Below are 27,481 nucleotides of genomic sequence, written 5' to 3'. Positions count from 1 at the left end.
TAATAAATAATAAAATAACATATTTTTTTTTTATAAATTTAAAAATCTAAATACAACTTTTTCCTGATAAATTACCGTTCATTAAACATACTAATATAATATTAATTAGATTATATTACATTATAAATTTTAGTAGCCTTAGGTGGGACTGGTTGGGGCGGAAAAAAATATATAACCGGTTTCTTAGACGTCAACGAACCGACCATCGAGCAACGTGACGTGTACTGGATGCGTTGATCCCAAACTCACACCATTTGAACTCATTTACCAAAATGCACTTCCTTTGCTCACTAGTCGCAACTCCTATATATTATCCGCCCAATTTCCCCCCTCAAACAATCCATAGTCTCCTGCTCATCTCTCTTCCGATCGATTTCGTGGCGGAGTGGGGTATGATCTGAAGAGGAACCACCGAGGAGGGAGATGCTGGGGTTTCCGATCGACCACGGGGTTCCCTTCGTCGCCGCTTTCGTTGCGGCGACGTTGTGGGCGGCGGCGACGGCGGCCGTCTTCTTCGAACCCTTCAATGTCAGCTACGACCACCGGGCCATCATAATCGGAGGAAAGCGTCGCATGCTCATATCCGCTGGGATCCATTACCCCCGAGCGACGCCTGATGTATGCCCCCTTGTTTTCGGTTGAATTTTCCTGCTATACGGAGTGAATATCCGGTTAAATTGGTTCGACGAATGTTTCGATATTGCAAAAAAAAAAAAAAAAAAAGTTCTGTAATTTTTTTTATCATGCAGTACATTAGGCCAGGCATACATGGAGTTGTACTACCAACAAGTGCTTGCCATAAGTTGGAGATCAAATATCTGAGACGATGTATTATTGATCGCATAATATAACCAAGTGCTTAGGTAGAATGTCAAATATGTCTTAACTAATATTATTTCCTTTAATTTGAATCTAGATCGGCAGATTTATGTGTTTTTATCATTGCAAAATATGCTTGGTTTTAGTTGTTGAATAGTCTAAGCGTGGTTTGTATCGTCATCCCAAAGCAGTTTGCGGCAGAGTGTCAATATAGCAGTTGCAATGTTTACTTTTCTTCACTTTATTACCTTTCTTAGTGCATTTCCAGATGCATTCTAGTAATAGTTGCCTATATAGCTGTATCTATCTCATTTTGGATTTTATAATTGTGAACCTGCTAGATGTGGCCTGGGTTGATAGCTAAGAGCAAAGAAGGTGGTGCTGATGTTATACAAACATATGTATTCTGGAATGGGCATGAACCAGTCAGAGGTCAGGTAATTGTGCTACTATTGCAATGGTACAGGTTTGCTTCCCTTCATTGAAGGATCATCCTATTTATTCATCTCACTTCTGGTCCTTTCTTACCAGTATAATTTTCAAGGAAGATATGATCTCGTAAAGTTTGCAAAGTTCATTGGTTCACAAGGATTATTCCTTCATCTCCGAATTGGCCCTTATGTTTGTGCTGAGTGGAATTTTGGGTCTGTATTTTTAAGATCTAATATTTCTTGTGTGACATTTTCCATCTGAATATTTTTAGATGGTGACATGGTGTTAATATATATTTCACTTATGTTTCTCTTCTATTTCAATTAGACAGTAAAAAAAAAATCATTTCCAAAGAATTAGTGTAAGTTTTTTTTGTCTCTAAACTTGGTTCAGTATTCATCTAAAGAAACAAATAAAAATGAAGTTGGTTTGTATTTGCCAATTAGAAAATAGTCAAATAAACTATGCAATCTATCATGGTAATTTTCACTCTTGTTGCTCTTGGCTTTACTATTGTAAATACAGCAGGTTGATGCGTAGGTTGGAGAGAGGATAGTTGTGAAATATCCATATTTCATATACTTCCAATAAAAATGGCCAAGTAGTAACATGCTACGACATGTTTCACTTGGTTGCAACACACTCTTGATTATAACTTCAACTTCATTACTGTAATTCTGTACAAAGTAGTCTTCTCTTTAAGAGGATTAGGAATGAAAACCTTTAAAATTATACTCAAGCTAATATCCTTATTCAAGGGCTGGCCATAACAGGACTGGCATAGTGTGAAGTTTGTTGCCATACAATTGAACAAGGTGTGAATGATGAAAACAACCTTTCTTTTTTTATGCTGTTGCTAACACTTTTTTGCTTATGTTTTTCTCTAGGGGTTTCCCTGTTTGGTTGAGGGACATTCCTGGCATCATATTTCGAACAAAAAATAAACCTTTTGAGGTATCATGCTTTCTGGTGTGGCATGCATTTTACTTTGGATTTGTTCTAAAACTCCCCTTACAATTTTCTATTTCATTTAATTGGGAACATATATTTGTTTATTTTTTATTTATTTTAACACATGATGTATCATGCTCAACAATTATATTCTGAATGGAATAAACTTTTTGATCTTTGACATCCCTTTAGAGAAAATTAGGAGACCATGCTAGATGAATAGTTTCATTTTTATTCTTGTATATTATTTATTTATTTGTTTTGAGACTTTTGACTAATCTCTAAGTTACTATTGTTCTAAAGCTCAAGGGAATTTTTTAAGCATCTTGAATTGATGGACATATTTGTTTTGTTGGTCATATCTAATTGTACAAAAACTAGACCCTATACACTCCTCTCCTTTTTGATGCATGTGGATTTGTCTTTCGTATACTAACTCAACAGTAGATAACTAAATCCCTATCTATGTCTGCTTCTTTATGTTGATAGTAAGTTAAGCTGATGTTTTTGATGCCTGAATTTAAATGAATTAAAACACTAGATCACTATGTAGCAGTCCATTTTATTGATGTGCATCGGCTCACCTATAAAGATACATCCTGGCCCCTTAGACTTTTTAAATTGTACTTTTGTCCCAGTGATTTCTGTATCCTACCGTGATCCAAAGTGCTAATTTGATGCCATTATGGTAAATAAGTCCTATTAATGTTTCTAATCAACAAAGGCTATCTTAAACAATAAAGTGGTTTCTCTTGGTGGAACTTTTATCCATTTTAGTAACTCACCACAAACACTTAGGAAAGTGAATATAGTTTGCTTTTATGGTTTCTTTAAATTGGAAAAAAGAATCTTTTTCTGGCTCATTTGTTAAGGAAAAAATATTTCTAGTTCATTTGTTAAGAAAAAAAAAAATCTTGGATTTGGTCTTTTTTTCTTTCCCCAGGAAACATGAGATATTGATTGTCACATCAGGATTTGATGACTGGAACTGGTTTGGTATTGTCTTTGCTGTTATGCAAGTACATCTTTGATAATACTTGGTATTTTACAGGACGAAATGCAAAGGTTTGTCAAAAAGATTGTTGATCTGATGAAGCAGGAAATGTTATTTTCATGGCAAGGCGGTCCAATCATTTTATTGCAGGTTGTATGAGAACTCACAGTCTTGTTGAAAGAATTAAAAGTAAAAAATTCGGATTATCTAATTTTTAATAAAATTGGAGATTTGCTACTAATTTTGTTGTTTGTTTTACCTTATGCAAATGCTTTTTGGTCAAATCATCAATACAAGAAATGCTACAAAACCTGAAAAAATTGAAGATTTACTTGACATTTTCTTGTTCGTACAACTGCAGCACTATGTATATAATTGAAGCATTTGAAATTCAGCCTACTATATATTTTCTTCATTGTGAGAGGAAAGTACAAACATAAATGCTTGCTACGGTAATTTTTTACATTTGCCTCTTATGCAATAACAAGCTGTAAGCCACAGTTATTTAGAGATGTTGACGTTGTTGGGACTAGCATTGAATGTGTTTGCCAAATTTATCCTTAGGAATTTTTTCTTGTATTGCTATACAATCAGTATCTATAAATTGACCTACCTAGCTAAATGTGGCAAAAGGCAAAATCGTTCTCGCCCCCAACGCCCCCGCCGCACCCGACCCCAGGCAATCACGAGGGAGGTAAATCACGGCAGCCGAGCGGGCAAGTGGTGGTGGGGTAAGGTGCACAAGGTCCAGGGGTTTACGCCCCGACAACCCTGCGGTTCGACCCCGCGACCTCATGCGGCAAGCATGCCACCACTTACCAACTCGGATGACCCGTGGGATCACCTACCTAGCTAAATGATATGTGGTCAAGTGGTTTTGTCACATCACCACCTAAGTCATCAGAACCCTTATCTTTGAAATGATTTTTTGGGTATGCAATTATTACACTATCCTGTAGTTTTGTTGGAATTTTTGTTTGAAATAAGTGAGTAAATGTGTTCTTATATTCACACTCAGTCAGATAGATCTGTGGTAAACAGAAAGTTATATTGGTAACTTTATGCTTCTATAGCTTTCTATAATCTTTCTTGGTTCTAGTTTAGTATATTATCTTAATTAACCTTGAAAGCATTCAACAGATTGAGAATGAATATGGAAACATTGAAGGCCATTTTGGTCAAGGTGGCAAGGACTATGTTAAATGGGCTGCTGATATGGCTCTTAGCCTCGGCGCAGGTGTGCCATGGGTAATGTGCAGGCAAACTGATGCTCCTGAAACCATCGTAAGGATCTCACAAAAGTTCTTTCTTTATTATCTATTTTGATAATCTCTTTGAGAAAGCTAGTTGAGATGGGTCTTATTACTTCTATTTTTCTTTATGTAATGAATGGGGTTTCCTAATATGTATTCTGACTTTAGCTTTGTAGCTCACTTTGAAATTGATTTAAACTTGGCAGATTGATTCCTGCAATGCATTTTATTGTGATGGTTTTAGGCCAAATTCTTATAGTAAACCAGCACTTTGGACAGAGGACTGGAATGGATGGTATGATGGCGCCTATTAGTGCTACTTTATTGCTAACTTGTTTCTTTTCTCTGTAAATATGACCACCATGAAATACTTGGAACATTTTCCCCTCATAATCTAATTTCGCTTTATACTCTAGTAATACTTTACTGAATATAATACAAGTGGTATGTTCCGTGAATAAATTTGTTGGTATTACAAGTTTCACTGGATGAATCTTGCACATGTCAGGTTTGCTTCTTGGGGTGGAAGGGTGCCACATAGACCTGTTCAAGACAATGCATTTGCAGTTGCTCGTTTCTTTCAAAGGGGAGGAAGCTATCATAACTATTACATGGTAAAGTAAATCTCCAAATTAAAATATTTCTATAGCTTGATATAAGCTATTTGTTTAAAGTGATTCATTGGTTTGAATGTTTACTCTTTCTGGGTCCTATCTTCTATGTGCCTTATTGGTGAAAAACGTCTTGATGAACACATGTTCAGTGTTGTGTGTACTGTGTATATATATCGATTGTGCACACATTTAATCTTGTTGGGCCAAAAGTCTAACCACACAACTTGAGCTTAAGATTATGTTTTGTGCACGTTGTCTTTCCAACTTTTTTTTTTCTAAACTCTTTACTACTTTTCTAGCACTTTCTAATGATTTATGCTGCATAACCGTGTAAAATAAGTAAAAAACCTAAGAAAATCAGATGTCTTAAACTAACAAACCTAGATATATATAAAAACTAGAGTAGACTGAATTTTTCATCAGATCGCCTTTGCAGAGCTTTGCTGAAAAAAGATATTTCTTCAGCTGATCTACTTAATTTGGACTATAATTTGTTCAGTTTTTTTGTATAATTTATATAGTTTCTTTAGTTGTTTTACCAATTTTTCTCTGATTTGATGACAAAGTTTGTCTCTCCAATCCTTTTAATTCTACAGATAAGCTGGAAATAATTGCTGTACCATAATATTGTGGTATTGTTATCTGAGTTGTCCTCAAGTTCTTGATGGATGAATGCCTGCAAATTTAACTCTTCTATGAATGTGTTAACTAGTACTATTCTAATTACCAACTTAAAAAAGTGACTTTTCAAATATATCGTTTGACATTCAAATGATGCCAGTTTTTTGGTGGAACGAATTTTGGCCGGACAGCTGGTGGTCCCTTGCAAACAACTAGTTATGATTATGATGCTCCAATAGATGAATATGGTATGTGAAATATGTGATACTAACATATAAACTATTGACTGAATTGTAAACTTTATTATCCCAAATTGTTTCAATTATGGTAACATAGTGTTCACTAATAGTTCCTGAATTCATCAGGCCTTTTAACCCAACCTAAGTGGGGACATTTGAAGGATCTACATGCAGCTATTAAGCTTTGTGAACCAGCTCTTGTTGCTGTTGATGATGGACCACAATATGTTAAACTGGGTCCAATGCAAGAAGTATGCTGTTAAAGTGTTAATTACTAACATACTGCTGAATAATTTTGTTGTTCATGAAAAATTGCTTATTTATATATTTTTCCTTTCCCTTATCTTTTCAATATGATATACCATCAAAACACCTAGGTTCAATGTGTAATATGTGCCTAATGTCTCTTCAAGATGAGAGAGGAACCAACTAATAGAACCGAAACCCAATTTATAATAGCTTAATCTGTTATGCTCAGGTATCCTCAGATTCTAGAAACAACGTTTTCTCCTATTTGTGAAAATACTATAATGTTCTTATGAATACTATTCACATTATAAACAGAAGCACTTCAGACTTCAGTAAGAGTATTCCACCTTGTTATTTAGTGCACATAATGTATATTCTTTATGGGTATTGTTGCCCCCAGGGCGTAGCGCAGATGGTGGATGTATAATATCTCTGGCGTTATCATGAACTGATGACCTGGGGTTTACCCCACCTGCATTTACCTCCCTCCATATTCGTGTTGCCGGCATGGGGGGCCTTTAAGGTAGGGATCTACCTTTTTTTTTATGAGTATTGTTAAACAGGTCTATGTGAAAAAAGGATGGTTCAAAAATGGATGATTAATTTCATTAAGGTAATAAAATTTGTATATATGCATTTGTTAATTCCAATTGCATACAAGATGACAAGCATATAGCAATTTTCTCATTTTATTCTCAGAATCTTAATGTTGTCAGTCTTGTGAACATCAGAGCAAAAATTGCAATTGCTTATGGAAACAAGCCATGCTTTTCTTTTTAGTAAACTCACCAACTTGAGAGATTTCCTAAAAGCATTGGTATTTTATTGATGACTCTTATCATGGAACTGGAAGAACTGTGGCAGTGTCCTGAAAGTCTTTAGAGGCGTAATACATGTTTGTTTCTGGTTTTAGACTTTCTGTATCACCAAAAAAATCAGTAGATGTTGGTGACACTTGTGGCAACATTGTGATTAATCTTCAGTATCTTAGATGGTTATATTGAATAAATTTTTATAAGGCAGATTTAGCATGATATCATTGTTCAGTATGCTGATTTTTATTTTGGCTCAAGTTAAAATTTCTCTTTTTTGTATTGGCAGGCACATATATATGCTAGTGAATTTGTAGACACAAGCAAAAGTGTCTCAGAGAATGTGAGCATTTGCTCAGCTTTTCTTGCAAATATCAATGAACAAAAAACAGTTACTGTGAACATTTTTGGTGGAACTTATACTCTTCCGCCCTGGTCTGTGAGCATTTTGCCTAATTGCATACACACTGCTTTCAACACTGCGAAGGTCAGATTTCCATATTGATATGAACTTCTTTGAATAAGTTTTTCTCCTTTTTCCTTTTTTAAAATCAAATTATACTATTTGTTGTCATCAATAGTTGGACAGTAGCCAGATTGAAAATTTATTGGCCCAAAAGGATGCAATGGCAATAATTTCAGAAAGAACATTTTGGTGACAAATATGCACATCAAATGAGGAAGAGAAAAATCAAAAAAAGACTTGATTAGCAATAATAAAACTAGATAAAATTTATTTAAATATAGATGATAATATAGTAGGGGATAGAGCTCAATGACGTAGAAGGATCTATATATCCAGCTCCACTTAGTGGGATAATGTTTGGTTGTTTTTATTATATTGTCATCAGTACAGTAGTTGGACAGTAGTTATTAGTCAAGGCCATATTGGAAATTTATTGGCACAAAAGGATGCAATGGTAATAATCTCAGAAAGAACATTTTGGTGATAGTGTTTGGACTTACTGTAAACTTTGTTAGGTGTAAATCTATAGTATATTTTGAGGTCCGATCCTAAAGCCTCGATGTTTAAGTTGGGATTTAAGGGACAACCATTAATATGCCTTTTTTGGTAGAAGTCCGAACACCTTGTTTTCACAGTTGTTGCTAGACCTAGACCAACATAAACTGGTTTTCATACTTTGCAGTGGTGTGCTCATGTTTGGTTGGAAACTTGGACATGTTCTTTTATGATTGGATGACAGTAACAAAAGGAAGTGTAAAAGCATTATTTCTTGGTATCATATTAGCCAGCGGCTTTGTTATTTTAGAGCTTGATCAGATAGTAGTTAAATATACATATTTGAAATGTATAAGATGGAAGTTACTGCTAAACTTATAATGGACTGTAGGGATCATTACTCGAATATGCCTTTTTATGCCCAAGCTCATTCAGTCAGATTCACACCTTCCTTTTGTAGGAAAATGGAGGGGGAGATCTCTTGATATAGTGATATCATAAGTAAAATTTATCACAATATGTCAATGCATTTTGAGATGGGTGGTAGGGGGCTCAGAGGCAGATGCAAAACACACACTATTCTCATGGTGCTTTCTGATCCCTCCAATTTGGCAACTAATCATGCAAAACTAGGTCTGAGCTTGATGAAACCTATCAAAGATATGGCTATTATGCTCATTTGAGATAGCCCAATTAAAACTAAACTAAAATTGCTGTTATTATGGTTAAGATACAAAAATATGATAGAAGTTACATGTGCAGTGGTGCTTCATTTCTATTGTCAGTTGCAAAAGGTCATACGCTTACCCTGGGTGCCCCCACACAACCAATCTCATAGTCATTTGTAGAGGTAAATCACGGGTGATTTTTTTTTTTTTTTGCCTTTTCAACCGTGACCTGCATGGGGTTGGGCAGAACCTGGCAAGCATTTTGCTGTCAGGAATTGACCTCTAGACCTCTTGGTGGCAACGCCCCATGCAATGACCATCTGTCCATTCCGTGGGGACTTCATTTCTATTTTCCATTCTATAGAACATGGATCACCTTGTAATAGGTAATTGAAATGATCTCCATTAAAGAAAAAGGTGGTTTGGTCACCTGCCAAAGCATATGCAACTTAGATGACCAATTATTGTAAATATAACAACAATAATTAAGCCTTATCCCACTAGGTGCGGTCGGCTATATGGATCCTTTTAAGCCATTGAACTTTATCTCCTATTATATCATCTATACTTAAATAAATTTTATCTTATTTTATTACTATTAACCAAGTCTTTTTTGGTCTTCCTATTCCTCGTTTAATATGTATGTTTGTCATAGTTTCACATCGCCTAATTGGAGCATTTATTGGTCGTCTAAGTACATGTCCGTACCATCTTAAACGTGTCTCTCGGAGTTTTCGCTCAATATATGCAACTCCGACTTTCTCTCTAATGCTCTCATTTCTTATTCTGTCCATCGGATGTCCACATATCCATGGTTTAAAGTGTCGTGCCGAGACGATCGAAACTGGCGAAACATCTCGTTTCGCTCAGCTACCGACACCTGCACGACCCCGACATGACCCCGGCACCAGACCCATGTTAGCTGTGATGTGTTGCACGATCCTGTGGCTATAGTGGAGGGGTTGCTCGGCCTCGCAACAGCAGCGAAGGGGTCGCATAACCCTTCAGCTGTCGCTGCGGAGGCGTCGCATGACCCTGCGGCCGCTGCAGAGGGGTCGCACGACCATCGTGGACGCGTCGGAGGAGTCACGTGATCCCCGTGACCATGGCTGAGGGGTCACGTTGAAGTCACGTGAGCTTGTGAGTGGTGTGAGATTTTAGATTTTTTAAAATTAAACTTAGGTTAGTTATTTCATTCAACTCCTAGCTATGATAGAGATAAAATAAAGAGGCTTTATTAAACCCTAATAAAATTATCTAATTAATTTTATATTTCATTTATTTTAATTTAAAAATTATAATAAAATTTTTAATTTTTAATTTATCTATTTTCATATCTTTTCCCTTTTTTAAAGATTATTTTTTATATTGTTTATTTTTAAAATATTTATGTTAAATATTTTATTTTTTAATTAATATATTTTATATTTAAAAAATACCGAAACTATATAGGCACAGCACGATATGATATCGAAACCATATCATTCCGGTCTAGGACCGAAACCTCGGCACGGGTCGAAATTTTAAACCTGTCACATATTCACCTTAACACCCTCATCTCTATAACTCTCATCTTCTGGTCATGTGCTCGAGTTATAGCCCAGCTACATATAACATAGTAGGTCTAATTGTGGTTTTGTAGAATTTTTCTTTAAGTTTTAGAGGTACTTTATGGTCATATAAAACATCCAACGCTCTCCTCCATTTCAACCATCCTGTTTTTATTTTATGTAAGACATCTTTCTCAATCCCTCCATCATTGCAAAATGATCCTAAATATCCAAAGCTCTCTAGGTTCCGAGCAACTCGTCATCTCCTATCTTAACAATTGTCTCATTATGTCTAATATTGCTAAACTTAAATTCTATATATTCTGTCTTTATTCTACTAAGCCTAAAACCTTTCCCTTCTAGTGTTTCCCACCAAGATTTTAGTTTAGCATTTACTCCTACACGTGTTTCATCTACCAAAATAATCTTGAATGTGTGTAGTGAGTTCTGTTGGTTAGTCCTAGGAAGATCGTACCGGTTCCACTGTACAAAAATTTTGTACAAGTGTCGAACCTTTCCTAAATAACCTATTGTGTTCTTTAGAAGTTAAATTAAGAATCGCAAACGGAACTTAACATTATTGATTCCAAATTTAACTTATCTGTTCTTAATGGTTTAGACTTGGATCACAAGCGGAACTTAACACTATTGATCCAAACCCACCTACGTTATAAATTCAATTAAATATTAATTTCCAAAATTGGCTTCCAGCACTGCATGACGAGGCACATGGCCTTCTTGGGTATGGGAGCATCCACCACCACCTAGACAAAGTCTTTTAAGGAAAGCTAATATTTAATTTCCTTATATAACTCTAGGTTTAACCAAAAAGAACAATCGAATCACAAATTCGAAAAACAAAGAAAAACACAAACACGAATTACTAATTTGAAAAACTAGATTTAATGCCTCCTGTGTTTGGAATTCATACAAAGAAAAATAACTAGCATGATGCGGAAAACAATTGCTAATTATACTTTTTCTTTGCAAGCTAATGACCTCGAGATCTTCTGCCTTATTCCTCGCCTCGACTTGGACGTCGTGTGGGCGACGATCCTCCAAGATGAACACCACCCAAAGCCTTCTTCTCCTTCTTCTAATTTTCGGCCACCACCACCACAAAAGAAAAGAGAGTAAAGGGAAAGGGAGAAGAGAGAGGGTCGACTACACCAAGAGAACCTCCAAGCAAGAGAATAAGAGTTGTCTCTCATGAGGCCTCCTCACCCCTTCTTTTATATTACTTGCCCAAGACAAATAAGGGAAGAATTTTTACAAAAATTAAAATCTTCCTCTTGTTTTTCCTTTTCCCTTTCTATTTTTCCTTTTCTTTCCTCTTGATTGAATCAATCACCAAATCATTGGATGATGATTTTATTTTTTTATTTGGCCGGCCCCCTTGCTTGGGCACCAAGCAAGGGTGGCCGACCCCCTTAAAGAGGAAGGAAATATTTTTTTTATAAAATTTTACAAGAAGAAATCCTCTTATAAAATTTTACAAGCTCTCTTTCCTAAAGTGGATGTTAAAAAAGGAAAGTTTTAAAAATTAAAATCATGTTTTAAAATTTAAAACTTCTCTTCAAAAATTCCTTTTTTAACATGAATAGAAAATTATAATTTTTAAAACTTCTCTTCCTTTTTTTTCTAAAACCATGAGGATGGTTAAAAAGGGAAAGTTTTAAAACTTTTAAAACTCTCTATTAAACCATGTGGCCTAATTCAAATAAGGAAAATTTTTAAAATTAAAATATCTCTTTTAAAACTTATAGTTTTCTACAAAGAGAAGATTTTAAAAATTCAAAACACCCCTCCTATTTGAATTTATTTTGGCCGGCCCCTACTTGCTTGGTCACCAAGCAAGAGGGTCGGCCCTCTTGAGATAGTGGCCAAGCAATGGGTCGGTCTCCTTTCTTGGACACAAAGAAGGGCTTTTAATGAGTGGTTTATAAGGCACTAATGAGGCTATGACAGGGACCTAGAGGAGAAATTGGTTTTGGCCTTCCGATGAGCTTGAGTATCCCGTGTTCGCCCCGAACACAACTCAAGTTCATCAACAATAACTCATTCCACTAGAGAGTTATTGTTGCACTACTGTACCAATCCCAAATTACATTATGGGCTCCTTCTTATCATGAGTGTGTTAGTCTCCCTGTGTTTAAGATAACGAATGCCCACTAATTAAGTTACTGACAACTCACTTAATTAATATCTAGCTCCAAGAGTAGTACCACTCAACCTCATTGTCATGTCTGACTAAGTCCACCTGCAGGGTTTAACATGACAATCCTTATGAGCTCCTCTTGAGGGTATTCTCAACCTAGATTACTAGGACACAGTTTCCTTCTATAATCAACAACACACACTATAAGTAATATCATTTCCCAAATTATCGGGCCTTTTGATTTATCAAGCTAAATCTCACCCTTTGATAAGTTAAAGAAATAAATACTAAATATATGTGTTTGTTATTATATTAGGATTAAGAGTACACACTTCTATAATAACTAAGGTCTAGTTCTTTTATTAAGTCAGTATAAAAAGAACTTACCTAAAATAGTCCTACTCAATGCACTTAGAGTGTACTAGTGTAATTTATTAGTCAAGATAAACAAATACCTAATTACACTACGACTATACCAATGGTTTGTTCCTTTCCATATTAGTCGTGAGCAACTGTTTAGAATTTATAAAGAGCTGATAAAATGATCTTCTGTGTGTGACACCACACACCATGTTATCTATTTTATAAATTAATTGAACAACTATATTCAACAAATAAATATAGACATTTGACCAACGTGATTCTTTTATTTCAAAAATAAATGTTTACAAAAGCTAAGCTTTTAATATACACTTTAACAAGTTCGTCCATAATTAGTATAAAAAGATAGAGACTTAGGGGGTGCTTGGTTGGATGGTATGAGAAATGGGGAATGAGAAAGGAATGAAATATTGGTGCTTGGTTTGGGTAATTAGTGGTGGGTCCCATGGATTCATTCCTCCAAACATGGGAATGAGCCATTACATAGCATTTTAGGGGGTATGGAAACCTTTCCATTCCCATTCTTGACTTCTATCATACTCTTTCACATTCCCATTCCCCTCTAGGGACCAAGCACCCCCTTAGAGTTAATCCTTGATGTAACCCTATGTTTATTAAAAATGCTTCAATTACTCCGCCTCAAGTCTTTACTCTAGTCGTTATATCCTCATATATATATCCTTAATTAGTTCAATATATGTTACACTAACACTTCTCTTTTCTAGAATTTTTTATATAATTTCTCTTGGACTCTATCATAAGCTTTTTCTAAGTCAATGAATACTATATGTAGATCTTATTTTTCTCTTGATATTTTTTAATTAGTGTCTAAAAAAATGTATTGCTTATATTGTTGGCTTTCCATGCATGAACCCAAATTGATTTTTGATCACTGTGGTCTCCTTCCTTAATTTTTTTATTACTTTTTTCCAAAATTTCATGGTATGATTTATTAGTTTAATACCCCTATAGTTTGCACAATTTTGTACGTCTCCCTTATTCTTATATAAGGAAACTAGAATACTTGCCCTCCATTGATCAGACATTTTTTTCATTTTCAAGATCATATTAAATAATTTTGTGAACCATTCAATGCCTTGTTTCCCTAGGCACTTCCATGCCTCTATCAAAATATCTTCTGGTCCAACGATTTTTCCATTATGCATCTCATTTAAAGCTTGTTCTACTTCTGAAATTTGAATTCTACGATAAAAATTTAAATTTCTATACTCATCTGACCTACTTAAATTACCTAAGTTAAGTTAGTCACCTAAACCTTCATTAAAAAGCTGATGAAAATACTTTTTCCACTTCTCTTTTATTTTTCCATCGTTTACTAGTACTTTATTACATTTATCTTTAATACATTTTATTTGGATAAGATCTCTTGTCTTCCTTTCTCTTACTTTAGCTATTCTATAAATGTCTCTTCCCTTCTTTTGTATCCAATTTTTGATATAATCGTTCCAAAGTTTCATTCTTTGCTTCATTCACTACTCTCTTAGCTTCTTTCTTGGCTATTATATATTTTTTTAAGTTTTTCTCGTTCTTACAAATATATAATTCTATAAGCTATTCGTTTTTCCTTCACTTTCTCTTGTACTTTCTCATTCCACCACCAAGATTCCTGACTTAGTGGTGTATGTCCCTTTGACTCACCGAGTACACTCTTAGCTATTATTTCAACTTTGATACCATCTTATCCCATGTAGCATTAGAATCACCGTATATTTCACCTAATGCTTGTACTCCTGCTTTCTCAAATATATTTTGATTCTCATCCTTTATCTTCCACCACTTAATTCTAGGAGTCATATATATTTTCTTTCTATTGATACTATGTTTAAGGCGTATGTCCAACACTACTAACCTATGTTGGGTAGATAAATTTTCTCCAGGGATAATCTTGCAATCTTTATAAATCTTTTTATCCTTCTTCATAACCATAAGAAAGTCAATTTACGATTTATTATTCCCACTTTTGAACGTGATTAAGTTTTCTTCTCTTTTTTTTTTTTAAAAATGTATTAGCTAATATAAGGTGATATGCTATCGCAAAATCTAATATAGTTTTCCCTTCCTCATTTCTCGTTCCAAACCCATGACCTTATGTACCCTCTCATATTCCTCATTTTTCACTCCGACATGTCCATTTAGATTACCTTCTATTAAAATCATTTCATTTGGCAGAATATTTTGTAATATTTCATCTAATTCGTCTCAAAACCTTGATCTGGTAGCTTCAGCTAATCCTACTTGCAGTGCATATACGCTAATTATGTTCATAGTTTATTTCGCTACTATTATTTTAAGGGCTATAATTCTATCCCCTTTTCTAATTACTTCTACAACTTCATCCTTTAACGGACTATCTACAACAATACTCACTCTATTTCTTGCTTTACTCTTTCCTGTGTACCATAACTTAAAACCCGAGTTCTCTATCAGTTTTGCCTTCTCGCCTACCCATTTTGTCTCTTGTATACACAAAATACTAATTTTTCTCTTAATCATCGTATCTACTACCTTCATTGATTTACCAGTGAGGGTTCCTATGTTCCATGTTCCGAATCTTAGATTATTAATTTTCCTATCATATATGTTCTTATTCAACCTATGGTGTGCAAACTCTTGCTTATTTAACACTACACCCAAATTCTCATGGAGATGTGGCGATCCTTGCCAATACGTTACAGTCGGATCCTACAAAGCGAACTCTTGCATATTTAGCACTACACCCGAGTTCTGGAGATGTAACGGTTCTTGCCGAGATGTTACAATCATATCCTGCAACGCGTTCCTTCCGGGGAACAACCTAACATTCACACAATAGTTTAATAGATTTATTCATTGACCATTTGTCATAGTTTTAATGTCGGCAGATAACCTAACCCAACCCTCCTCTTTTATCCAAGCTTGGAACCGGCCATGACTGGTTTGTCATGGGCGGAGTTACCAATTGTTGTAAATGAAGTTGATAAAGTTAATTGTATCTTAGTTTAGATTGATGATGCTTGACATGGATGAAAGTTACTTTCTACTAGGGATGGGCATTGATAATCGGAACCTGATAAACTTAACTGATCCAAATTAAAAAATTCAATTTGTTAGTTTATTGGTTCAGTTTCAATTTGGATACATGGTAAAATTACGTTTGAATTTGTACAAATTGTTAAAATTTAACAGAACCATTAAAATTTTTATAGCATTTACATGTAAATATAGATAACTTAGCATATTAATTATTATGACTTCTTTTAACCTTAAATTATAATAATTTTTATTATTAACTGTAATAGGATTATTGTTTGGAAACTAGTTTTTAATTGATTTTTCATTTAACAATTTTGACCTGAACCAAACCAAAACCATACTGAAAACTTCAAAATGGTTTTAAAACTAAACTGGAAATTTCCAAACAGAAATATTTCATTTTGATTTCAGTTTTCCTCACTAAGCCAATAAGCCGAATTGTACCTACTGTTACTTGCTACTCAGTTATTTGGAATGGTATCTATTGTTTATGTTTTTTTTACTTAAATTTGTTTATTTTAAATATGCTTTCCAGGTGACTAGTCAAACTTCAATCAAAACTATCAAATCTGCTTCTCCTAGCTATTCAAATGCAACTAAACATGGACATGTAGTGCTATATAACGAAAACACTCTTTTTTCAAATAAGTGGGGGACCTTTCAAGAGCCAATTGGCACATGGGGCAATAACAGTTTCACAGCTCAAGGCATATTTGAGCATTTGAATGTTACGAAGGACATCTCTGATTATTTATGGTACTCTACAAGGTATATCACAAACAGAGCATTTTTATATTCTATGCGTGCTTGCTTATGTGGAATTCAGGAACTTTTTTAGTAGAATTTGTTTAGCTGGTGAAATGAAGATATGGTTCGCAATGATCTGTTCTTGTACTTTCTAGGTTTGTAATATTTTTTTTCTTGCTTTGTTATTCATTAGTGGTGAGGTAATTTTTTCTCTTCAAGCTTTGTAACTCATTAGGGGTGAGGTGATTTTTCCATCTGAGGTCTTTTAGTTGTAGGATTCTGTGGATTTAAAACCCGCCAACTTCTAGATAGAACTGTCGTAGACTCGTAGGTTAGAAATATATTTCTTTTGGAGTTAAGCGTTGATAGATTCCTGGAGTGAATCTTTGTTCAATGTATTCGATAACAGTATGATATTGATTTTGATTTTTTGTTTTTGGATTTAATAGTATTATTATTTCTTGAAATTATACTGTCTGAAGGAAACTATGGCAAACATGAATAGCATCCACTATTGTGTTATAGTTTCTGACCATTCCTTGGTTGGACCAATAAATACCAGTCCATATGAACTTCTATCAAAGCTAATAACAAGTCATGCTTTAATTTTTTCTCTTTGGCCCTTTTGACACATATTGCTGACCTTTGTTTTACATGGAGGTAAATTCTTGCTGACTGTTAAATGTTACCTCACGTGTTGCCACAGCTGTTCAATGATAGATTTTGCTATGTACCATTTGTAGGCTGTTCATATTTTTTTAAAAGATTGTAGATAGTACAAGTATATAGCTCAAATATCTCGGTGTTGGGACCAGCCTGCATGGGTTAATGGCAATTTGTCAGTACCAGTGTCTCTCCAATACATTTTTAAAGTAATACTTGGAACTCTGGACTTTTAGAGTTTCATCTACTATCTAGAATGCAATTATGTGATTTAAGCATTGCTGGTGTGCCAGTTTAAGTAATCAAATTGACAAAGCCAATTTAGTTAGTTATTTCAAATATATAATCTTGAGTTTTAGTCTCATTCATTGTTGATCTAATAATTTTTATCCAGATTAAACATCACCGAGGAAGATCTTGCATTTTGGGAGAAAGAGGACATACTTCCAATACTTACAATTAACAAAACACGTGATATGGTTCAAGTGTTTGTGAATGGCCGTCTTTCAGGTATCTATTGGATATCATAGTAGGTTAGATTTTCGCCAACTATTTTTGACATCTCTAACAAATTGGTTGCCATTCTAGGCGATTAGTTAGTCAGCATAGTTTGTAATTACACATGCATCTCCCACTGGTGACGAGGGAGGTTCCTCCCTCAAGCGACGGAGCAGCTCCCTCAATGCGAAGCTGCTCCGTCGTTGTCTTTTTTTTTTTAATTATTTTTTTATATTTATTATTTAAAAAATAATGTACACATAGTAGGTAGGTTAAGAAGAAATTAAACGTGGGACCCCAATGAAAATGTTGTTGAGAGGTTTTTTTGATAGTGGAGAGAAATGAAGAGGTTTTTATTTTTGACGTGGCGTTAACGTGGCATTGAAGGAGCTCCTTGAGGGTATCCACGACTGTGGATGCTCTTATTACTTTAAATTTACATTCCAGAATATATTCTTTTGCTGCCTTTCTTTCATCTAACATTCTGTGAAATTTAAGCCAGTAAAGTTGGTAATTGGATTCCAGTAGAGCAGCCTATTCATCTGGTTGAAGGATCAAATGATTTAGTTTTATTGTCTGAGACTGTTGGCTTGCAGGTACTATTTGTTTCTCTATTTTTAATCTGTTTATACCATTTTCTATATGAACTAATGGTTCCTATATGATTTTATATGGTCCATAACACAAATAAGTAGAAGATAGAATATCTTTTCCATATTCTTTTTGTTATGTAGATCACCTCAACTGTTTTGTTCTAGTATGTTTATTTTGTTTGACAGGCTAAAAAGTCACTTCATTTGAGGACTCATTTTTGTAAGAACACGAATAAATTTTTTCCCTTGACATGACAGATTTAATGATTATTACCAATAAAAAACATGAATCAAGAATGGAGAAATTCACCCCCCTCAGGCTATGGTGTAGTGGTAAGCACACCTTGGGCTTCTCATGCACCCAGGTTCAGAACCCAAGGAGCGTAAGAAATTCGCCTTCCACGATTGAACCACTAGGACCACTGGGCCATCGTGTGGACTGCCACTTGCACTTCCGGATTTACTTAGTCATCGGGCCGGTCACCTCTAGAATTAGTTGGATCGTAAGACCTGGAATCCTGGATTACCCAAAAAAAAATTTGCAGAAATTGAAAGTTCTAAAGAAACTTCATGCTTTTGTTTGTATTCGTGTTTTCCAGAAGTCAACCCTCCTTATAGTAATTGAAACCTGCTTAGCTGTTCCAATCTGGATATGTCAGCTTTGCTGGTGTCTTCTCATCCTTAAGAAAGTCTCAATCAATTAGGTGGAGGTCAATTAAGTTGAGTTACTAAGTTGGGCTGTCCAGCGAGTCCCTCAACATACATATGGTTGTGCGGCATAATGGTTTGTGCAGTTTGTTATTTGTCGCTAGCATATGATAAATAAAATTCAACAATACAAAATATTCATAATATTACCACCCAATGCTAGATCGAACCATTCACCATATAGAAGTTTTGGATTAATGCTTGATGTAGATCAAATGGCCCACCTGCCCTATGTATAATCTTTGTGTTTTATGGGATTGTGGTAGGGTGACACTTTTCATCATTTGCTTACAAAGAATTTTTGCCTCTTTAGCTCAGACTGGTTTAATTCTAACCTGAATACAATCTATTATGGGATTGTGGTTTAATTTTTGTGGTAGACTGCTAAACTGTTATCTTTTGACGGGTAAGTTTATTATTCGCTCAACTGAAGAATAACATAAAAAGAATTGTTTTGACAGTCAGTTTTTCTGCTGTACATAAGCCACATCACTATTTATCAGTTGTAATTCTATTTGTCAACTTCTCAATGTCAATTTAAACCAGCCCTTGGATATACAGGTTCTTTACTTTTGACCATCAGATTTATATTAATCTGCTAGTTGACATGATGGCTTAAATCAATTCAGTTACTTAAATGCCACCTTCTGTATAAAGGAGAAGCTACACCAACCAACACTATTTTTTTTTTGTTGTAATGTAGAATTATGGTGCTTTCCTGGAGAAAGATGGAGCAGGATTTAGAGGAGAAATGAAACTCAGCGGTTTCAAAAATGGGGATGTCAACCTTTCTAATTTTTTGTGGACATATCAGGTATGCTTTATTTGTTTATGCTAGTTATTTAATTTTTCACTATTAGGAAAACGAGATGGTGTATTCACTCTTGGTTTGTACGCCATCTGAATATAACCATTGATTTACGTTAAAGAATCTCTATATTTTTGGATTTTGGCTTTAGCATTGATTATTGGTGTCTATTTTTGCCACATGAATTAATCTCCTCTGACTGCTTATTTTGAATATTTTATCTTGGTTAAGTTTAGAACTTTTATCCTGTAGCTACTATTCTTTCATGGAGAGAGAAGTTTTTGTTGTGATGATTGTGGAGGAACTAGAAAACATATAGGCGTATTTTTTCAAGGAGGCATGTTCTCATTCTTTAGCTTGATAACAATTTAATTTTATATCTGTTTTCCCCATCATATTGGCATGCCTATGTAGCGATGGCACTAACAGTATTCTATTTTTGGCTTGTATCGGTACCAAATCAATAGTCTATAAGATTGGGTATCTTAGCTTGCTAATTTCAGTTTGGGCTTCATACCATTTTAATGTTTTTCTTTCTAGTTATATGGACTTAAATCAAAGGCATGAATTTCAATGCTAACGTTCATGCTCTCTTTGTTTGTATTCACAGTTGTAGAGCATTGGCCATGCTGTCCAGTTTCTTACAGATTTCCTGGTTCTTTGATGCTATAGAGTAACTGTTAAGTGTTTTTCACCTTGAAAAATAGGTAGGACTGATGGGGGAGCATACAGAGATATATTCCCCTGAGAATCAAGAGAATGTAGATTGGAAAGACTTGGAGTTTGATTCAGTTTCATCTTCCTTCACATGGTACAAGGTTAGTCAATTTTCAGGAGTGAAAAGAGAATTGAAGCACTTTCCATTTTTCTTGTGTACCAATCAACAGCAGCAAATTTCAAGTAACAGTCAAAGTGATAGTCCTATATTCCAAGTCTAGTCTATCTTGTGTTAATGAAACTCATAGTTACCTAGAACTAGTCAGTTGATTTTACATGGATGATTGATTCTTCTTTAATCTCAAATGACAATTTTGGAAATTGTCAATTTATAAAATGTTTAATGAGTAAAGACGGACTGTTATCTCACTGATCTTTATGTTTCAATATTTTCTATAAGAACTAAATGTGATACTAAGCACAAGCCTAACACACTTGATGCAGATTATGAATATGATTCAAACATTGAATTTCAAATTCAATTTTAAGTTGGGTAATTACACTATTTTGGTTTGTTATCTTTTAATTTGATGTGACAAACTAGTCATGGCCAGTCCCAATATGCAATGACAAATATTCAATGAATGGATCCATTAAACTATTGTGCTAATGCTAGGTTGTTCCTTGGAAGGAACGCGTTGCAGGGTCCAACTGTAATGTCTCGACAGGGACCGCTATATCTCCAGAACTTAGGTGTAGTGCTAAATATGCAAGAGTTTGCGGACTGTAACGTATCAACAAGGACTGCTACATCTTCATGAGAACTTGGGTGTAGTGTTAAATAGATAAGAGTTCTCACACTATAGGTTGGATAAGAATAAATATGATAGAAAAATTAATAATCTAAGATTTGGAACATGGAGCATAGGAACCCTCACTGATAAATCAATAGAGGTAGTAGATATGATGATTTGGAGAAGAATTAATATTTTGTGTATACAAGAGACAAAATGGGTAGGCGAGAAGGCAAAATTGATAGAGAACTCGGGTTTTAAGTTATGGTACACAAGAAAGAGTAAAGTAAGAAATGGAGTGGGTATTTTTGTAGATAGTTCATTAAAGGATGAAGTTAGAGGAGTAGCTAGAAAAGGGGATAGAATTATAGACCTCAAGATAATAGTGGCGAAAGAACCTATGAACATAATTAGCATATATGCACCGCAAGTAGGATTAGATGAAGCTACCAAATCAAGGTTTTGGGACGACTTAGATGAAATATTACAAAATATTCCGCCTAATGAAATAATTTTAATAGGAGGTGATTTAAATGAGCATGTCAGAGTAAAAAATGAGGAATATGAGAGGGTACATAGGGTCATGGGTTTGGAACAAGAAATGAGGAAGGGAAAATTATATTAGATTTTGCGATTACATATGACCTTATATTAGTTAATACGTTTTTTAAGAAAAGAGAAGAATACTTAGTCACGTTCAAAAGTTGGAATAATATAAATCGCAAATTGACTTTCTTATGGTTAGGAAGAAGGATAGAAAGATTTGTAAATATTGCAAGGTCATCCTTGGAGAAAACTTAACTACCCAATATAAGTTAGTAGTGTTGGATATATGCCTCAAACATAGTATCAATAGAAAGAAAATATATACAACTCCTAGAATTAAGTGGTGGAAGTATAAGGATGGGAAGCAAAATATATTTAAGGAGAAGGTAGGAGTACAAGCATTAGGTAAAATTTACGGTGATTCTAATACGACATGGGATAAAATGGTATCAAAGTTGAAAATAGTAGCTAAGAGTGTACTCGATGAGTCAAAGAGATATGCATCACTAAGTAAGGAATTTTGGTGGTGGAATGAGAAAGTAAAGAAAAAACGAATAGCTTATAACAATTATATATTTGTAAGAACGAGGAAAATTTTAAAAAAATTACAATAGCCAAGAAAGAAGCTAAGAAAATAGTAAATGTAGCAAAAAATGAAACTTTGGAACGATTGTATCAAAGATTAGATACAAAAGAAAGGAAAAGAGACATTTATAGAATAGCTAAAGTGAGAGAAAGGAAGACAAGAGATCTTATCCAAATAAAATGTTTAAAGATGAATGTAATAGAGTACTAGTAAACGATAGAGAAATAAAAGAGAAGTGGAAGAGGTACTTTCATCAACTTTTTATTAAAGATTTAAGTGACCAATTTAACTTAGGTAATTTAAGTAGGTCAAATGAGTATAGAAATTTAAATTTTTATCGTAGAATTCAAACTTCAAAAGTAGAACAACCTTTAAATGAAATGTACAATGGAAAAACCGCTGGACCAGATGATATTTCGATAGAAGTATGGAAGTGTCTAGGGAAACAAGGTATTGAATGACCTATAAAATTATTTAACATGATATTGAAAATGAAAAAAATATCCGATCAATGGATGATAAACACTCTAATTCCCTTATATAAGAATAAGGGAGACGTATAAAATTGTGCAAACTATAGGGGTATTAAACTAATGAGTCATATCATAAAACTTTAGAAAAAAGTAATAGAAAAAAAGATTAAGGAAGGAGACCATGCCGGGAAGGTCAACAATAGAAGCTATGCATCTTCTTAGACAATTAATTGAAAAATATCGAGAGCAAAAACAAGATCTACACATGATATTCATTAACTTAGAAAAAGCTTATGATAAAATCTTAAGAGAAATTATATGTAGAATTCTATAAAAGAGAGGTGTTAGCGTAACATATATTGAATTAATTAAGGATATGTACGAGGATGTAATGCTTAGACTAAAGACTTTTGTCGTAGTAATTAAAACATTTCCAATAAGATAGATTAGAGTAAAGACTTCAGTCGGAGTAATTGAAGCATTTCCAATAAAGATAGGGTTACTTCAAGGATTAACTTTAAGTCCCTATCTTTTTACACTAATTATAGACGAACTCACTGCACACCTTCAAGACACAGTACTGTGGTACATATTGTTTGCAGATGATATTGTTTTGGTAAATAAACACGTAAAAAAGTAAATGGTAAACTAGAATCTTTGTGGGAAACATTAGAAGGGAAAAGTTTTAGGCTTAGTAGAATAAAGACAGAATATATGGAATTTAAGTTTAGCAGTATTAGACATAATGAGACAATTGTTAAGATAGGAGATGACAAGTTGCTCGGAATCTAAAGCTTTATATTTAGGATCATTTTTGTAAAATGATAGAGGGATTGAGAGAGATGTCTTACATAGAATACAAGCAGGATGGTTGAAATGGAGGAGAGCGTCGAGTGTTTTATGTGACCGTAAAGTACCTTTAAAACTTAAAGGAAGAATCTACAAAACCACAGTTAAACCTGCTATGTTATATGTAGTTGAATATTGGGTTATGACTCGAACACATGAGCAAAAGATGAGAGTTGCAGAGATGAGGATGTTAAGGTGGATGTATGGACAGAATAAGAAATGAGAGCATTAGAGAGAAAGTCGGAGTTACATCTATTGAGGGAAACTCTGAGAGACACGTGTAAGATGGTATGAGCATGTACTTAGATGATCAATGCTCCAGTTAGGTGATGTAAAACTATGACAAACACGTATATCAAACGAGGAAGAGAAAGACCAAAAAAGATTTGGTTAGCAACAATAAAATAAGATAAAATTTATTTAAGTATAGATGATGATATAGTAGGAGATAGAGCTCAATGACGTAAAAGGATTCATATAGCTGAACCCACCAAGTGGGATAAGGCTTGATTGTTGTTGTTGTATCTTTTAATTTGATACATGAAGGATTGGCATGCTTCCAATCTCAATGTGTGGAACATGTACAGGATTACCTGGTGTGCAATAAGCCACCACCACTTTGCCAGCATGGCTTTTTATGTGTTTGAGGCTATGTTTACTTGGATGTTGAGAGATTGAAGAGAAAGGAGAGGAAGAAGAAGACGGAGAGGGGCCTAGTGGAAGAGAAGAGAATGGGGAAATTGTTTACTTCGACGAGAAGGAATTGAAAAATTCCATTCATACACTTCCTCCAAAGCCCAACCTCTGCATCCCAAGTTGGGAACGTGACTGCGGAATCTGGTGCCAGTGATGGCTGGTCAGTCTCAATGCTCATTGGTGTTCTTGGAAAGAGCTTTGATAGTCTTCTGTCATTTTCCTTCCTCTCGGCCAATTTTGTACAGATCAATTTAAGTGGAAAGGAGAGACCAAGGGATTCCTCCTTTATTCCTTGCTATTCGTTCATTTTGCTCAAGTACTTGAGATGTCTATCTTTCTCCCTCCCGTTTCCTCTCTATTTTGAATTCCTACCCGCCCTGCAAGTAAATGCACCCTCACCTTGTATGTTAGCATTTCATAATTACTTCACTTTTTATTGCAGTATACTATGGATACTTGAGCTTGCACTTAATATCAGTGGTCTCTTTTCTCATCTTAGCATTGTTATATTTTTGTGTCTTCGTTTTTTCCTTTTGAAGGAAAAAGAAGGGGCGTAGTTCCCTACCGCATATATATTTTCATTGTTGAACAGGCTATATCCTTGGTCACGATTGTTGATCACTGATTTCACAATGCAGACAACATTTGATGCCCCTGAAGGTGATGATCCTGTTGCTCTTGATTTGGGGAGTATGGGAAAAGGTCAAGTTTGGGTCAATGGTCATGGGATTGGACGGTATTGGACACTAATAGCTCCAGAAAATGGATGTTCAAAATATTGTGACTACCGTGGAACTTACCATGAAAGCAAATGCGCAACCAACTGTGGCCTGCCCACTCAAAGCTGGTATGTTTTTTGCATTTTCATGAAGATACAATTTCCTAACTGCATAACTGACTGGTTCGCAGCATGTTATATGTCCAGAAGCTAAACACACTAAATGAACACATGAAGAATTATGTTATCAATTTTGGACTCATCCCTGGTCTCTTTTTCAAGAAAAACACAAACATAATTTCTTTTTGGCAAGCAAAACTTATACTTGATTAATATTTTTAGTTTATTATGTTTATCTTTACCAAGTGACAAAGGACTTCATTCATGATAGCCACAGCTAAAACATGAGCAGAAACGTTAAACTCCACCTTTATTTACCTCCCGTCCACTTAAAAAATGCTTGCCAAGTTCTTGATTTCCATCATGAGGTTTGAAGCTACTATGAAGGTGTGTGAGGTTCCTTGACAAACTAATTGCTGTGAGGTTATCTGCGAAAACATGAATAAATGGCTTCTCCAATCTTAATTTTATTGTCCATAAGTATCGATAGAAGGGACCTGCTTAATTTCAGCAACAATTGCATTAAGTTCATCCTTGTGATCTGTTGTAAGGATTAAACCAGCGTTCTTGTTAGCTTCATCCATGGCATGGAATTTGGAGTATCTGTATAGAACTAGTTCTTTTTTCTTTTATCAAGCCATGCTTGTCCCCATTATTTGGGACCTGTTAGGTGCATCTTATCCTTGTTATACAAAAGATATTCAAATCTATTGAATCGTTCTTTATTACATTAACTAATTTTCTTTAATCCTCTCTCTTTTTCTAATTGTTCTTCCAACTCTAATTGATTTATTTTATTTTATTCTTTTAAACTATATAACTATTGGATGCCTTTATAGAACTAGTGATACTTCCAAATCCCTTACCACAATTATATTCACTGCATAAGGTCACTGTTCCAACTCAATGAGGAATGTCATGCTACAATGTAGCCCATCTTAGTGACACACTATTGTGTTTCAGGTACCATATTCCAAGAGAATGGTTACAAGCTTCAAACAACCTTCTGGTGATATTTGAGGAAACAGGTGGAAATCCCTTGTTTATCTCTCTCAAGGTGCACTCTACTGAAACAATCTGTGGGCAAGTGTCAGAGAATGACTATCCACCATTGTCAGCCTGGTTTAATCCAAACTTGATAAACAATAAGAACACTATCGATAATGTGGCACCAGAGATGCGCCTAAAATGTGACAATAACTACATTATCTCTGATATCACTTTTGCAAGCTATGGAACTCCTGCTGGTAGCTGCCAGAGCTTCTCACTTGGAAAATGTCATTCAGAGAGCTCTCTTTCCGTGGTGACTGAGGTGAGGGTGTTCCTTGTACTTGTCCTTGAACTGACAGTGTTAAGCATAATATAGACCAATCATCTCTTCACTGTGTAGGCATGTCGGGAGAAATAGTTGTACCATCAGTGTTTCTAATTCAGTATTTGGTGATCCGTGTCGACGCATCGCCAAGTCTTTGGCGGTGGAAGCAAAATGTGCACCTGTTGAGCTTTCCTCCATAACTCAGAAGCTAGAGAACCCAACTACTAAAGATATCTGACCAGCTTGCTGTGTGGATGGTCTATCATTCTATGTTAGTCACCACTGACTCTTCCATCTCAACTAGTGATTTTAGAATTTTTTACTCGTGAGCAAAGGATTCGTATAATTTTATTAATTCGTATAAGATAGCTGATGTCACTGTCTCTTCCAGGGGTGAGCTACACGTTATGATGCCAGTGGGCGTGGCAGCTACAGCCTACAGTTGCAGAAGGGCTTACAAATTTTAATTAATTTGTAAGCTAATTTATGGATTATGTTAATTTATTGTTGCTCCTAGTTATTCTCTTCATATGTGAGTGCATCTTTCTTCCTTGAATGTATTTGTCATTTCATTGCCGCCGTCGATGTAGTAGTATTTCGTAAATCTGTGAATATGCTTTTGATTTTTTGTTTTTTAGTTAATGCTGGGCTAAAAATGGTTTCCTCCTTTTTTTTTGTTTGTTGTTATTATACAATTTCCTGCTCCGTTAAACAAGTTATCGCTTGTTTCGGACAAAAATGCATAATTTTGAGTGGAAACAAAATTCACATAATTTTTTTTTTTTAAAAAAAATGAGATCTTATGCTGATCATTTTGATCATGATATTTCCAATTTTCTAGTCTATAAAAATTGCCTTTTTTTATGAAAAAGTATTTATTATTCAATCATAATATGTCACGCACCATCTTTCACTGTACAGCAGGGTTCTTTAAAATTTTAAAACTGTGGAAGATAAAGATGACGATACTAACGA

At 34.7% G+C, this 27,481-nt stretch overlaps 1 protein-coding gene across 1 annotated transcript; it reads left to right on the top strand.

The window, feature by feature from the left end:
• Nucleotides 1-282: 282 nt before the first annotated feature.
• On the top strand, nt 283-27,101 carry LOC121981619 (beta-galactosidase 15). Its single transcript, XM_042534223.1, has 20 exons — nt 283-618; nt 1,161-1,256; nt 1,351-1,463; nt 2,139-2,205; nt 3,254-3,346; nt 4,337-4,480; nt 4,656-4,744; nt 4,958-5,063; nt 5,845-5,932; nt 6,050-6,174; nt 7,274-7,471; nt 16,271-16,503; nt 17,540-17,655; nt 18,142-18,239; nt 19,648-19,758; nt 20,460-20,570; nt 24,992-25,200; nt 26,155-26,503; nt 26,582-26,777; nt 26,898-27,101. Exons 1-19 carry the CDS (start codon nt 424-426, stop codon nt 26,597-26,599), a joined length of 2,559 nt encoding a protein of 852 aa, XP_042390157.1. The 5' UTR covers nt 283-423; the 3' UTR covers nt 26,600-26,777; nt 26,898-27,101.
• The last annotated feature ends 380 nt before the right edge of the window (nt 27,102-27,481 follow it).

The sequence above is a fragment of the Zingiber officinale genome, chromosome 5A, assembly GCF_018446385.1.
Source record: "Zingiber officinale cultivar Zhangliang chromosome 5A, Zo_v1.1, whole genome shotgun sequence".
Lineage (NCBI taxonomy): Eukaryota > Viridiplantae > Streptophyta > Magnoliopsida > Zingiberales > Zingiberaceae > Zingiber > Zingiber officinale.
Note: the sequence above shows the minus strand (reverse complement) of the source record. Positions and strands in the feature narration are given on the sequence as shown.